The 15,045-nt window shown below is 41.6% G+C and overlaps 1 protein-coding gene across 4 annotated transcripts in view; it reads right to left on the reverse strand.

The window, feature by feature from the left end:
- The window catches only part of CCDC34 (coiled-coil domain containing 34), a 51,920-nt gene extending 37,195 nt beyond the window's left edge, over positions 1-14,725 (reverse strand). For all 4 annotated transcript variants that reach the window (XR_015701280.1, XR_015701277.1, XR_015701279.1 and 1 more), the window contains exons 1-3: positions 14,420-14,725; positions 9,889-10,021; positions 6,194-6,301 (exon numbers count right to left, since the gene is read on the reverse strand). Coding sequence is in view for 1 of the 4 variants with exons in the window: in XM_087743390.1 (XP_087599516.1) it covers positions 6,194-6,301; positions 9,889-10,021; positions 14,420-14,622 (444 nt within the window). In the remaining 3 variants the exon portion in view is untranslated. The remainder of the gene's footprint in view (positions 1-6,193; positions 6,302-9,888; positions 10,022-14,419) is intronic.
- Between the last annotated feature and the right edge of the window lie 320 nt (positions 14,726-15,045).

The following is a 15,045-nucleotide window of genomic DNA, read 5'->3' on the forward strand; positions in this document are numbered from 1 at the left end:
CAGAAAATTTAAATTCTTAAATGACATTGGTTCTCAAGGTTGGAAGGTGTTTATGCTAAATATTTAAGCTTCCCTCACAAATACATTTCTTGAAAGTGTTCAGTCTTGAAAAAGGTGAACATCTCAGCATCTCTTTCAAGTCTAAACTGTCAGCAAAAAACAGCACATCAAGCTCTACATAAACTGTAGCAGCAACCACTGCTTTGACTCAGAACAATAGCTCAGCTGTTAGAACATCAACCTAGGAGAGGGAAGATCTGGATTTCCTTACCTCTCTGCCTGAGGGGATTCAAACTAACATGTCCTACTGTGGGGAGAAGACTCCATCTACCAGGCTGCAGGCTGGGATGACAGGATCCTCCACCCCTTCTGTTGAAGCAGTACCACTCCTCACAAAATAATCAACAATTCATCGGATGAAAGAAAGAGAGCATCAGTGAACATGACTTCTTAACTTGAAAGTCATGCTCAAGCTGCTGAACAGACTGTGCTCTGTATTAACAATGGTGAGACAAAGTATGCATTAAACAAGAAGTCTTTGGAGTAAGGGTTGGAACCTAAGTCTCTCTTCTGGGAGGAATCATGCAGCACACCAAGAAAGGGAAGTCAGCTCCAAGAACACTGACATTCATTATTTTATAGTGTGCTGGTTCTAGGCTTTCATATTTCTTACTGCTTTTTCCTTCTTATAAAGACTATCAGCCAGTAGCAAAGTAAATTATAAGACCAAATCTTCACTGAAAAAGCATCGAAACAGAATTTTCCCATCTTGTACCTGTTTTCCGTTAAAATTATTTTTTTCAGTAAGTAATAGGGGCTTACTGAAAGAAAAAATGAACAACAAAGAAGCTGAACACCAAAGTTCTATGATTAACACCTGCTTTGCTCATACTTACTTTTAAGAAAAAATAAAAAGCAATAAATTATTCTCTATTCAACAATGCAGAAATTATTTGAAATGCTACAATCAAATTAAGATTGGTATTAGAATAATTAGTTTTTCCAATGTAAAATGCATAACTTCACTGCTTGTGCTCTTAAACTTTACTAGATATCACATTAATATAGCATAAAGTATTATATGTAAGTTAAAGACAAGGATGTTTGCAACATGAGTTTCAGAATTACAGTTATTTTAGGATGTAAGCATTCCGCTTTTGAGACTTCAATTATTGTTGCAAATATACGTATTCCATATATGTACTGTTTTTTGGCTGGGATGGCGTTAATTTTCTTCTGGGGGAAAGGAGGAAGGGGGGGGACATTAGGAGTTATAGCATTTGTTTCCCCAAGTAACCATTCTGGGAGATGAAGCCCTGCTTTCTGGAAAAGGCTGAACACCTGCTTGCTGATGGGAAGTTGTGAATGAATTCCTTATTTTGCTTTGCCTACGCGCACAGCTTTTCTTTACTTATTAAACTGTCTTTATCTCAGCTCATGAGTTTTATCACTTTTACCCTTCCGATTCTCTCCCCCATCCCACTGTGGGGGAGTGAGCGAGCAGCTGTGTGGGGCTTAGCTGCCGGCTGGGCCTAACCCACAATATATAATATAAATATTTATATGTACACATATGCATATACATGAATTGAATACTCTATATATTTCTAAATTCATATTTTATTGGCATTCTAAGAATGAACTAGCTTTGCAGAGTCAATAAAGGTGGATTAAATATGATTGGAAGATACCATATTAAATAGAGCGTAGAGTGCACTGAGTCAGTGTTAATTTTTTAAATATTTAATCAAAAAACTATTGTCATCAGGTCTGACTTTTAATCCTAATATTCTATTCAGCATTAATTCATAAGAGGTTCTGACTGTTATGATAATGTTCTAAAGAATTAAACGGTGACATCAGTTTACAGACACTTCACAGTTTATGCATCCACAATGCATTTCTCAAAGCCTTTGGTACTTTGCTTTGGAGGCAATTAATCAGTAATTCAGCAATTACATATACCTTACTTAAGTGTTCAATCCCATAGCTGTTGATAGGAATGAAAGAGACTCCACATCTCAGAATCAGAAGTTCATGTAAAACAGGAAAAGAAAAAAACTTGCTACTGTCAACAAGCGGCTTCCTATTCTATGGCAAAACATTAGGAAGTAAGTCGTTAGAGTTAATATCTTCATAAATTACTTGGATGCAGGACTTGAAGGACTACTAAGTTTGCTGATGACACAAAACTGAGAGAAGCCATTGACACTCTCGAGGGCAGAGAGGCCCTGCAGAGAGATCTGGACAAATTAGAGAGCTGGGCAATCACCAGCCGTATGAAGTTTAATAAGGGCAAGTGCTGGATTTTGCACCTGGGGCAGGGCAGCCCTGGATGTACCTACAGACTGGGGAACAAGAGGCTGGAGAGCAGCCCCATGGAGAGGGATCTGGGGGTTCTGGTCGACGGCAAGTTGAACATGAGCCAACAGCGTGCCCTGGCAGCCAGGAGAGCTAACCATGTCCTGGGGTGCATCAAGCACTGTATTGCCAGCCGGTCGAGGGAGGTGACGGTCCCGCTCTACTCCGAACTGGTGCGGCCTCATCTTGAGCACTGTGTGCAGTTTTGGGTGCCACAGTACAAAAAGGATACAAAGGTACTAGAGAGTGTCCAGAGTAGAGCCACGAAGATGGTGAAGGGTTTAGAGGGGAAGCCGTATGAAGAATGGCTGAAGTCACTTGGTCTGTTCAGCCTGGAGAAGAGGAGACTGAGGGGAGACCTCATTGCAGTCTACAGCTTCCTCACAAGAGGAAGAGGAGGGGCAGACATCCTTTACCTCTTGGCTTTATTTTCAATAAAAAACTTCATTCCATTGGGTCCTTTCTTGGCCCAAAAAGGAAAAAACACATAAAGCACCAGAATGAACAGATACAGAGAAAATAAACTTTCACAAGCATTAATTCTAACCCGAAGAAATGAAACAGCAGTTAGTTTTCAATACCTATTCAAGATTTAGTTCTATGATGAGATGGGGATCGAGGACGTCAATTCCTTTCTTTTTAAACTCCACAGTTCAGCTATGAGTTGCCTACACAGAGCTCCTTACCAAACTGGAGTCTAAATATAGCAATTAACAATCAAATATTTTAACATTCCAAAAAGATTAAGACAGATTCTAATGGCTTTGCTCATCTATGTCCAGTTCTGCATACCACTCAAATCAAGGCTACTTTAATAATGAGAACATGACACTGAACACCAACTTTGCTTGCTCAGCATTTATAATCATGCCCACCTCATTTTTACCACTAAATCTAACAGTAACTCAAAATTAAAGTTTTAGTTACATACAAAATCATGTTGGGTTCAAGCAAATTTTCTTCTGGAATCAAAAGCATGTTTGAAGATATTTTAGAGTTAAAATATTTTGATTGATATTCCTGTGACTTGTTAAAAAACAGAGCTTTATTATATCTGAAACAAAACAAGTCAAACAGACAATTTACTGTTTGCCCACAAATGATTCAGCCTTAGAAGAGAGAGAAAGTAAGACTATTTTTGTCCAGCAGAGATCTAGTATCTTACTGAAAACTGTAAAGGTATTAGTAGAACCAGGATAGCGCCTGACAGTTGATTTTATTAAGCCTTTAACTCCTAGTGAGCTGCAAAATTCTGCCATATTTGCATAAACATATTTCACAACTTAGAATGTTCTTTGATAGCTCATATTTCAATACATTACTTCTAGTTCATTTACAACCTTTAAAATCACAAAAGCTATTTAGATAGAAGAATATTAAGTGGTTATGATTCCTTTATTTTCAAAAATAGTTTATGCAAAATGATTGGAAGCATAAAAAACTTCACAGCATATAGTTTTAAATATGTATTAAACAATAAAAAACCGAAACTGCCAATGATCAAAAATAGTGCTCACATTTTGCTTCCTAACCTGACCCTAAAGGACTATATTTAACAGTCAGAGCATCACAACTGACATTGCCATGCAACAAAATGCAAGAAAACTGGCTTGGCATATGGAAAAACAGCAAAATTCTTTTATGCGCATACAAACATTCTACTTCTGACATAAGTGTCTCTCATATTCACGGTACGAAGACTTTTGAAGCAGTGTCTCCTGGTGCTGGATGCTCAAGATGAAGGAAAAAGTTTCATGTACGCTCAACCATCCCTTACTTCCTTCGTCAGTACAGTATTCAGCAGTGGGAAAGGATACAGACTTGTGGAGATCCTAGAGGTAACATCCCCAAAAGTCCTGCCTCCTGTCAAGTAAAGCATTTTCTGCAGTCTGTACACAGGGGCTCAGAATCAGTAATTGGATATGAAAAAGGTGAGTGCTTAATGCATATTTCAGTGAAGAATACTGTGAGTTTTACCTCAAGAAGCACCTTTTGATGCTTCTAGGAGGAAATGAAGTGAGCTTTCCCAAATATGTGATGTATACATGGTCCCCAAGAAAATCATAGCAACTGTCTGTGCTCATGAATCTAACCTTCAACTTCATGTGAAATCTTCACGCAATTTTAAACACCTTCTTAGTCACTAAATTGACATATTTATCCTTCAGTCTGTGTCCAGATCCACAAATAATCTTATCGAAACTTGAAGTGGTAAGGTCTATGCAGCACAAATGTTAATATCATAAAGACAGCTAAGCTTTTAAGTTCGGTTTGTTCTTGATTTGAGTGTGGTTTACAGAAAAGACTAGCCAATGAATCATCTGATTTAAATGAAAATCAGATTACTTTTGGTAAAAGCTTGGGACATGGCCTAAGGATGACCTTATCCTTCCGAAATATAACATGATAAAGTCCAGACGCAAATATGTTTTTTCCCCTGTCCTCTGGGCTGATGTAATTACCATAAAAAAGACCTCCTGTTCCCATTGACAATAGATAAGAAGTTGTTAATCAGTAAATCCACAAAGGTCCAAGGAGGACCCAAACAGGTAGAGGTTTACAGAAGCTGGGGAGGTGGGGGCGGGTGTAGGGGGGAGAGAGAACGAGAACTTTCACTGTTTTCAACTGTAAACAATTTTAACAGGCAGCCCAAACTCTTTCAAGCCAATGACTAGTTACAGACACCTATAATTTAATTTGCATTTTAGAAGAGGAAAATGGCATTGTTTGTGCTGAATAATAAATCTTCTACTTTTTGCTGTGTACTTCAATAAGGAAGGATCCTTTCTACATCATAATAAATGCTTAAAGCAGGATTGGTTTTGGGGTGGGTTTATGCCAATCACCCAGTCAGCACTGAGACTAAGAGTCATTAGGTTAGATCCAAACACAGGTTATTCTAGTGGTTCTAGACTGAGTCTGAAAAAGGAGTTCTGAAACAGTGAAAACAAATGTCTGAGGTCGGATATCTAGGTCAGCTAGTGCCATTGTGATATTTTTAATCAATTTTCATCTGATTTTATTCAGAACCAGAAGTACAGAACGGTAAGCAACTAGTATTGCTACACACTGTAAGACAATGAACGCATTTGCCCATGAACTACCAGGGGCTGAACAAGCCCAAGCCTCCCAAACGTTCCCATTTTTGCCACCCAGTACACATGCTTGCTTTGTGTGACACAGAGCTGTACAGTGCCCCATTGAGATCAGGATTCTGTCTGCTTCTGACCCTGGACTTAGGCACGCCTCTCAGAAGAACTTAAAAAATTTTTTGATCCCACTCAGAAATGACTTTTTGGATAAAGGAATTCCCAATTGCTAACTGTGGTCTACGAAGAATTTCCTGAATCTGGCCTCACACCTCAATTATCCCTCTAAACTCTACCATACTATTTGCCTGTCCACAATGGTGCTTAACTAAATCCTTCTTCTGGCTCTACTTGGTGTACAAGACATGCAGACAGTCAAGACATACACTTTACCCAAAATGCTTGGGCACTGAACCTAGGAAGTCAGACAGAGTAGGGTATACTGAAGACCAGAACCCCAGCTATAAGTAAAAGGCTGCTGCACAAGATGCAGACCAATTGTCCGTTATCTGACTACTCAGAAAACAAATCTCTTTATACCTTACGGGGAAAAAAAAAAAAAAAAAGAAATCAGTCTTGGAAAAATGTTTAACTCTGCTAGCATGGTTTTATAATTTTCAATTAAAACAGTCATTCATTCAGCAAACTAAAAACATAGTTGTCCAAGCAGGCTAAGTAAATTTTACATAGGTTTACTTAAGCATGGTATGTGCTAGAATACTTGCAGCCAAAGCAATATTTACCTCTTCTCTTTTTTTTTGGACCCATTCCTTGTGCTTCTCTTCAGCTATCCTTTTCCTCCTTTCACATTCTTGCTTTTGCTTCATCTTCTCAAGCTGTATATTCATTTCCTAATTAAAGAAAAAGTATACATCTTCAATCTATGGTGACCACCTACACCAATACACTCAATACTGGAAATAGTATGCATTAGATGCTTACAAAAATGTAAGCATTAGATTTTGAAATTTTTCCTTCATTAAGATTTTGGAAAAGACAGACGACAGTCAACACAGAAATATTATGAAATACAATCAATGGAAATGTGTAACTTTTAGAATATGAACTGGAAATGCATATTTTAATTAGGCTTTGGAAACTATTCAACATAACAAATCACTCAGCTTCTTCAAATGTCCTTTCAGTCAGTGGAATCTTAATTTGCAGCAGTACCTTTCTACAATACTTAAAATTTACATGGTGTACTGCTCTGCATTCAGTAAGGCATCAAAAGCTAAGTGAAATATTACTCACTTGTGATTTTTAGTACCAGAACTACAGAAAGCTTAGGGCTTAACCCTAAACTTACTAAAGACAAAATTATTACAGATTTTAGCAAACTTTGAAACAGGAGCTTTATTCTGAAGGTGAGAGAAGAAATTCCAAAGTATCTTTACAGGACATACAGTATATATGCAATCACTTATATCTCTCCAAGGAAATGAACTGATAAAGAAAAAACATGACTAAGATGACAATTTGAGATGTCCAGCTTCTCTAACAGTAGCATTAGCACAAAGTGCTGTTTTTCAATGAAAATTCACACCTTCATAGATAGATGGAATTATTTCCATGAAACTGATCTTATGGTCCCTACACTGCAGTCAGTTTCAAAGAGAACCCCCTCTTCTTAGGACATTGAATTTCAATTTAGTAAGACATCAAGAAAAAATAGGAGCCTACAGAGAACTCAAAGAAAACACAACACAGACATAGTTTGAAAATATAGTTGTTGCTGTACTGAGGCAAAGTTACAGCAACTAACACCTCCTTTGAGTTCTAAGACATCTATATTGCAGGGATCCTGGTTTCTGTAAAAGGTGACGGCACTGTAAGTACCTTAGAAGACCCCATCCACTCCAAACGTTTACCCACATTTCCGACATTCAGGGCGGACTCGGTGCTGCTGTCAGCAAAAGATCTGGGACTTCACAGTTGTTTCTTAGGATATCAGTTTAGAATACTTTTTATATGCAAATGTAATACATTTTTATATCACGATCACATACTTTGTTCTCTTCTGGCATCTTACAGAAAGGTTGATTGTATTTTTTCCCCTGATATAAGCTATCCGAGTTGCCTACGCTGCAGTTTAACATCTAATGTTTTCAAAATCTTACAAATTAAAAATAAAACATTTACCTATTCTACCGATTTTTACACTGCTTTAAGTAATGCTTGCCTCATGACTGCTCTTAATATATAGTTGAGACACACCTTCTAGATTACATTTAGTACTGTATAAATGCTATTGTGTGATACACAAGAATAAATTGCTTTGGTTCCTCATCAAGACCACATGAGAAGTCCATACACAAACCACATTTTCTACATGACACCAGAAATTATTTTGGCTTGTTTTTTGTACTTAAAAATCAAAATAGGGAGAGACAATTATCAAACTGGAATTGAAAGGGGAAGTCATGAAACATGTGGTGAATATTAATGGATCAGAACATACTCCTCAAGCTTAAACTATTTTGGTGTTATGCTGACCTCTAAAAGACTGTTCCAGAACCTTCCAGTGGCGGGTGTTTTATAAACAACATGAGGTAGCCCACATAAAACTGCTGTATGTTATATTCACTTTACAGATAAAGTGAATCACAGAAAGGTTAGGACATTGCTCAAGGTCAAATAGTAAATCAGTAACTAAAGTGAGAAATGATCTAACTTTGTTCTAACCACTACCCAATACTTCCAATTTGGCTTTAAAAAACAGTATCATTTAATCAACTGCAACTACAAACATATTGTATTGGGTTTGTGGGGCCAGGTTTTGGTAGTGGGGGGGCTACAGGGGTGGCTTCTGTGAGAAGCTGCTAGAAGCTTCCCCCATGTCCAATAGAGCCAATGCCACCTGACTCCAAGACGGACCCTGCCACTGGTCAAGGCCAAGCCTGTCAGCAATGGTGGTAGCACCTCTGGGATAACATATTTGGGTGTGGGGGTGGAAACAACTGTGCAACTGCAGCTGGAGAGAGGAGCGAGAATATGTGAGAGAAATAACTCTGCAGTCACCAAGGTCAGTGAAGAAGGAGGGGGAGGAGGTGCTCCAGGTGCCAGGGCAGAGATTCCCCTGCAGCCCCTGGGAAAGACCACGGTGAGGCAGGCTGTCCCCTGCAGCCCATGGAGGTCCATGCTGGAGCAGATCTCCACCTGCAGCCCATGGAGGACCCCACACCAGAGCAGGGGGATGCCTGAAGGAGGCTGTGACCCCGTGGGAAGCCCACACTGGAACAGGCTCGTGGCAGGACCTGCAGACCTGTGGGGAGAGGAGCCCACACTGGAGCAGGTTTGCTGGCAGGACTGCACACTGGAGCAATCTGAAGGACTGCACCCCGCAGAAGTGACCCACGCTGGAGCAGTTCGTGAAGAACTGCAGCCCGTGGGAAGGACTCATGTTGGAGAAGTTCATGCAGGACTGTGTGCCATAGGAGAGACTCCACGCTGGAGCAGGGGAAGAGCATGAGGAGTCCTCCCCCTGAGGAGGAAGGAGCGGCAGAGACAGCGTGTGATGAACTGACCGCAACCCCTATTCCTCATCCCCTTGCATCACTGGTGGGAAAGAGGTAGAGAAAATTGGGAGAAAAGTTTAGCCTGGGAAGAAGGGAAGGGTAAGGGGAAGTGTTTTAAGATTTAGTTCTTATTTTCTCATTATCCTATTCTGATTTGATTGGTAATAAATTAAACTCATTTCCCCAAGTCGAGCCTGTTTTCCCCATGATGGTAATTGGTGAGTGATCTCTCCCTGTCCTTATCTCGACCTATGAGCCTTTTCTCCCCCCTGTCCAGTTGAGGAGGGGGACTGATAGAGGCTTTCATGGGCACCTGGCATCCAGCCAAGGTCAACCCACCACACATATTAATCAAGAAAAGATATAGCACTCTCACTTAATTCTGCTCCAGTATTCAAGAACTGTTCATCTGCAAGGGGGCAAAAGATTGAAGGAGGGAAAAAAAAAATGCTGGGACAGGGAATCCTATCCTGGGAAAGGACACCAAACAGTTGCATAATTACACACTAAATGGGTAACAACACTGTGCCTCATATCTAACCAAGTAGCTTGGCATACTTACACCCAGCACACGCCCTGTCGTGCTTTATTACCTACATGCAGGTGTATGTACCCATGATGGAAATCAAGGCACCAATTATATAAATATGTTTTAATCCTTTAAACTTCAACCATTACCTGACAACTGGATAAGCAAAATATTATACAGCACCACTTCAATGAAGCATAGGATTTAGCAAAAGAGAATGCACAGAGCATGAATCATGTCAGCATCGTCAAAAACACAAACACTATAGAGGCCCAAGACACTAAAAAATAATGGACAAAACTACTTGTGTTTCCATAACCAAAAGAAAAAAAAAATCCTCTGCTTGCTATCTTCTACCAGACTTAACATCAAGCCAATTGGATGTATTCACCTCTGCAGCTCTAGCTTGTAAGCGGGCACGTAGTTCCTTCTCTTTGCCAATGAACCATTCTTCCCATGGTGAAAGAGTATCTTTCAAAGGTGACTCTTTTTTCCTCCCTGCTATTTCAGAGTCTTCAGCCTTCCTGAAAGAGAATGTAGAAGAATATTATCTGTAATATATTTGATTGAAAAGTTAAGCAGTGCTACTACCTTGAAAAATGACATTTCTTTTATGGCATGTTGTGACAATGACATCATTTTTCTACTTGCTTAGTAATCTCCAGAATGGATAAATGGCATTTATAGTGCACCTCTGACCATCCCCCCTTATGTTCTACTCATTAAATTCTAGCTTATTAGTGATTTTTTTTCCCCCTGTTCCAAATCGTGGAACAGATTCAAGCATTACCTTTTATGAACTAAACAAGAACTAACACCAGAAACAGAGAAGTGTCACCTTCCTTCTCACATATGGAAACCAAGGTAAATCAGATATTTAACATTAACATCCTGTCCTCGGTCACAGAGAGGCTCCAGGTATCAAGTGCCCTTTAGCACAAGGAAAGGATAATAAAGAATATTTTTTCTTCTTTCAAGTCCTATAGAGAATTGGATTCATGAGATCAAGCAACCTCAGCATTAAGAATCCATTCACTCTAATAGGTAAAGTTTTCCAGCTTAAAAAGCTTTCAGAGGTGTTGTGGTTTAACCCCAGCCAGCAACTAAGCACCACACAGCCGCTCGCTCACACTCCCCTTCCCGGTGGGATGGGGGCCAGAATTGGAAGGGTAAAAGTGAGAAAACTCGTGTGTTGAGATAAGAACAGGTTAATAATTGAAGAAAAATAACATGGAATAGTAGTAATAGTAGCAATAATAATAATAATATAATAATAATACAATAATAATACAAAGCAAGCAATGCACAATGCAATTGCTCACCACCAGCCGACCAATGCCCAGCCCGTCCCCGAGCAGTGATTGCTGCCCTCCGGGCCAACTCCCCCAGTTTCTATACTGGGCATGACGTCATAGGGTATGGAATAGCCCTGGGGCCAGTCTGGGTCAGCTGTCCTGGCTGTGCCTCCTCCCAGCTGCTTGTGCACCAGGCAGAGCATGGGAAGCTGAAAAGTCCTTGACTGGTGTAAGCACTACTTAGCAACAGCTAAACCATCCGTGTGTTATCAACATTATTCTCATCCTAAATCCAAAACACAGCACTATACCAGCTACTAGGAAGAAAATTAACTCTATCCCAGCTGAAATCAGGACAAGAGGAAACACACTTACGAAATATGGCTTACATACAATACTTGATGATATTATACAAGGTTCTATTAGAGTTTTAATAAGATACCTTGCATAACTCACTCATAACAACTTTACTTATGAATAATGCAGCAATCCTAGCCCCAGGCCAGAAATATCTTTTATAATATTCTATACATGTACTGTCTCATAAGTAAAACAGTATATTAGGCTCCAAGTCAATGGAAATTGAAAACACGCCAATAGATTTCTTTGTAAGATTTCTTGTGTCTTATACAGAATTTTTTCTTAACAACAGAACAGTGAAACTAGATTTCACTTCAGTATTTTATATGGACTTATGGGCTCCGGAAATACCTATCTACGTACATACTTCACTACAGTGAGTAATTCTCTTTGCTGAATTTAAGCTACAGAAGAGGCATCCAAACAAGCGTATGATGTTAATGCTCCTGAAATAAATCTTTTAAGCATAAGATATCTGGCTTTTATCAACACAAAAATATTATGTATTCGCAGGGAACAGCAATACTCTGTTGCAAAACATTTTACATCCCAGTAATCTTTAGAATATATTTCTGTGATACAAAGCATTTGGGGACAGTGTCAGTGCTAAGGAGTTTTGTCCTACTCTTCTCCATTGTTGTTATCCACGTGTGTGGATAACACAACCGTTCGCTGGTCAAGCCGTGACGAGTCCAGGGGAACTGATTCACACTGAAACTAACCTGGAAGAGGGTTGTTTTCCCCACACAGAATAAGCCCCCAACCCTCTGTATACTGTGCTGCCACAGAGGCGTAGCACAACGGGACTGACAGGACACCCCGACACACAGAGAGTGCACAGACAGAAGCAGCACAGGCCAAGCACTCCTAAGCCCAGCGGTGTCCCACACTTTCTGCTGCACCCTGGGGCTTTTGTGCTACAGCGTTAAAGACCAAAAATTTAACAGAGACAGTTTTTAAACAGGTACATATAATAAGGGATGCAACTTAAGAATGCATAATAATACATTTTGTTAGAAAATAACTCTCTGAAAGTTTATTAAAGATAAGGATAAAAGTATTATGCATTGAAATTCAGGAAGCCAATGCAACTTTGTCTGGACTTGACATTTTGGGCAGAGATACTTCCTCAATACATTCTTTTGCTGTGCACGATTTGCATTATGGCACCTTGTACTAGAATATTGCTGACGTATTAGACCAACCTGAGAAAAAGTACTAGTAGAAGGAATGAAACAAGAAAAAGAATATTTACTATGTGTTTTCTTGTATCATTAATTATAAAGTTAAGCTGTTAACTTCTCAAAAAAAAAAAATTCACAGTAATAAATTAAAAACTTATTGTATACAAGTAAGAAATAACAGAAAATGAAGTTTAAACAGAGGCAAACACAACCTCAATATAAAGAGCTGTTAGGAGAAACATTTCCCCTCTTTTTCAGTACTGTGCCTAAAGCTCTCAGATCGCACCGGAGCTGGAACCCCAGTCCTTGTCAGTGCGCATCCCAGCCACTGGTCGCACACCCCCACCCCCCCAGCACACAGGTTATGTATTTTGAGCCACACAGGTCTTGAATTTCACGGGACCATTTTCCGAAATGCTAGCATGTTCACTGCTATGACCTTCCTCAGAATAACTAAAATAACAGACATCTTAAAGTACCACATTCTCAAGTGCACGTTTGTTTTTAAATAAGTATCTTAAATCAAATTAGATACATTTGGCATCAGTCCTGAAGTCTGATTAACAGAAAACACTGTGATTATCATTTACCATATATTCACTTAACTCACGCCATCAAACATAACACTGATCCATAATGAAAGTATGAAAATGCCTAACACCATTTCACAAGGCCTTGTTTTCAGCCTTTCTCTTTTGCAAATATTGCATTTCCCACGTTAAATGTCTGCCTCCGGCTAATTTTTGTGTAGTTGCAAGAGGACAACAACAACAAAGACTCTGAGAGAGCGTGTGCACATGTGGGGGGGTAGCAGCTGTGTAAGAAGAAGTGTTTTTTATTACGATTCTTTTGAGATCTTGGCAGTTATACACGGAAGCTGCTATTTGAACATTTGGTAGACACTTATTACAACACAGCAGCAGTATTATTCAGATGCAGTGTCTGCATGAGTGAAGAATATATTGTGTCCGCAGAGTTTCATGAGACTGTTCCAACTCAGGCCCTAACAGAAATCGTTTTCAGTTGCATCTTACCACTGCCAGGGAATACAGCAGCAACAGGCCCAAAAACTGAGAGCTGTTTCAAGTAGCATCTCAAGCGGCAAAGACACGTAGTAGTTCGAACTGAGTGCTACAGAACTTCAAGGTACATTAACAAAACTGCTTATTGAGAAGTAAAAAGGAGAGGTAACAGAAAGCCTGAAACAGGAGGGACCATAAACTGGCTAACATCCTTTTCACTCTGAAGCTTCTATTTCTGACTACATTTGAACACTTTCCCTGGACTTTTAGCACCTTTTTCAAGAAATGCTTCTAAGAAAAGTTCAACGTGGTCCGTATTCCTTCCCTGTTCTCCATGGACGTCTGAGAACCACACTAGAACCCTGCACCCTTGTGAAGCTCAGCTGCCCTTCCCTTACCCCACCGGCACTCCTAGCTCAGCTCAGTCTTGCTAGTTACATCCAACATCGGTCACTGCACAGACCTGCAAAGTCTCCATTGCAAAGGTCGCATTCCAGAATGAGACAGGCACTCCCTGCTCTTCCCCCTTCTATTTTAAAGGGAGGAATACGAATTATTTATTCTCCTGTCAAGCAGAGGAGATCCCAAGGGAAAGAAGACATATTAAGTTTGCATATAATTAAAAGGGAATGAAATTAAGCCATGGGAACAAGCACTGTGCAATGCATACACACAAAACTGACCCTGGATATAGCTATATACACTAGGCAAAACAGCCCTTTAGTCTCTAAGAACATTTAAAAGGATGACGGCTGTAACTTTTTAACTTGCAAAGACCCTGAGGCTCAGGTCAACAGCTTACAGATCTTTTACAAACCCACGAAAATACTCAATTGCCCATAGAAGAGACTGCCGTAACCTGTGACTTCCCAAGATATCATAAAAAGGGAACGAGATACCTAAAGCGCTTATCTATACAAGCAATCTATGTTTATGTGAAATAATCTTCCGTCCCCAACCAAGGCCTCAGGTGGAGGGAGGCAAGCAGGGGAGTCCGGCTCCTCAGGCAAGGGGCGGCCCCGAGCTCCCCGCTCGAACCTGGGCCCAGACGCAGGGGTTACCTATCGCCTCGCCGGCTCCGGGAGGCCGCCGCCCGCTCCTCCTCCTCGCCGCTCGGGGAGCTGGGGCGGGACGCGGGGGAGAGCGGGGAGCAGCCGGAGGGGCTGAGGGGCTCCTCGCCCTCGGAGCTGGCGGAGGACGGCGGGCTGAGGCGGGCGGCCCTCCTCCTCCTCCTCCTGCCGCGGGTCCGGGCGCCGCTGCTCATGGCGGCGCGTGGCACCTGCGGAAGAGAGCGGCGGTTAACGGCCGTTAACGGCCGCCTCCCGCCCGCCCGTCACCACAGAGCGGCGGCCTCCGGCAGGCGCAGAGGGCACCGCACCGCGCGCGCTCCCGGCGGCCCCCGCGGCTTCCCCCCCCCCCCCCCGCCGCCATGGCAACCGGGACGCCGCGGCCGCCTCCCCGCCTGAGGGAGGAGCGGGCCCGACCGCCCCGCGGCTCGGCTCGGCTCCCCGCCGCCGCTCCCCGGCTCGGCTCGGCTCCCCGCCGCGTCTGCAGCCGCCTTCCTTCGCGGCGAGGGCTGAGGCAGCGCCTGGGAACAGACACCGGGAGAACGCGGGGTCGGAACCGGCGGCCCCCGGCTTTGTGTCGACCAGCGAAGGCCGCCCAGCGCACGCTCCCCCAGCAGGCG

The sequence above is a fragment of the Nipponia nippon genome, unplaced genomic scaffold (genome assembly GCF_047370975.1).
Source record: "Nipponia nippon isolate SJK-2023a ecotype South Korea unplaced genomic scaffold, ASM4737097v1 scaffold_10, whole genome shotgun sequence".
Classification (NCBI taxonomy): Eukaryota; Metazoa; Chordata; class Aves; order Pelecaniformes; family Threskiornithidae; genus Nipponia; species Nipponia nippon.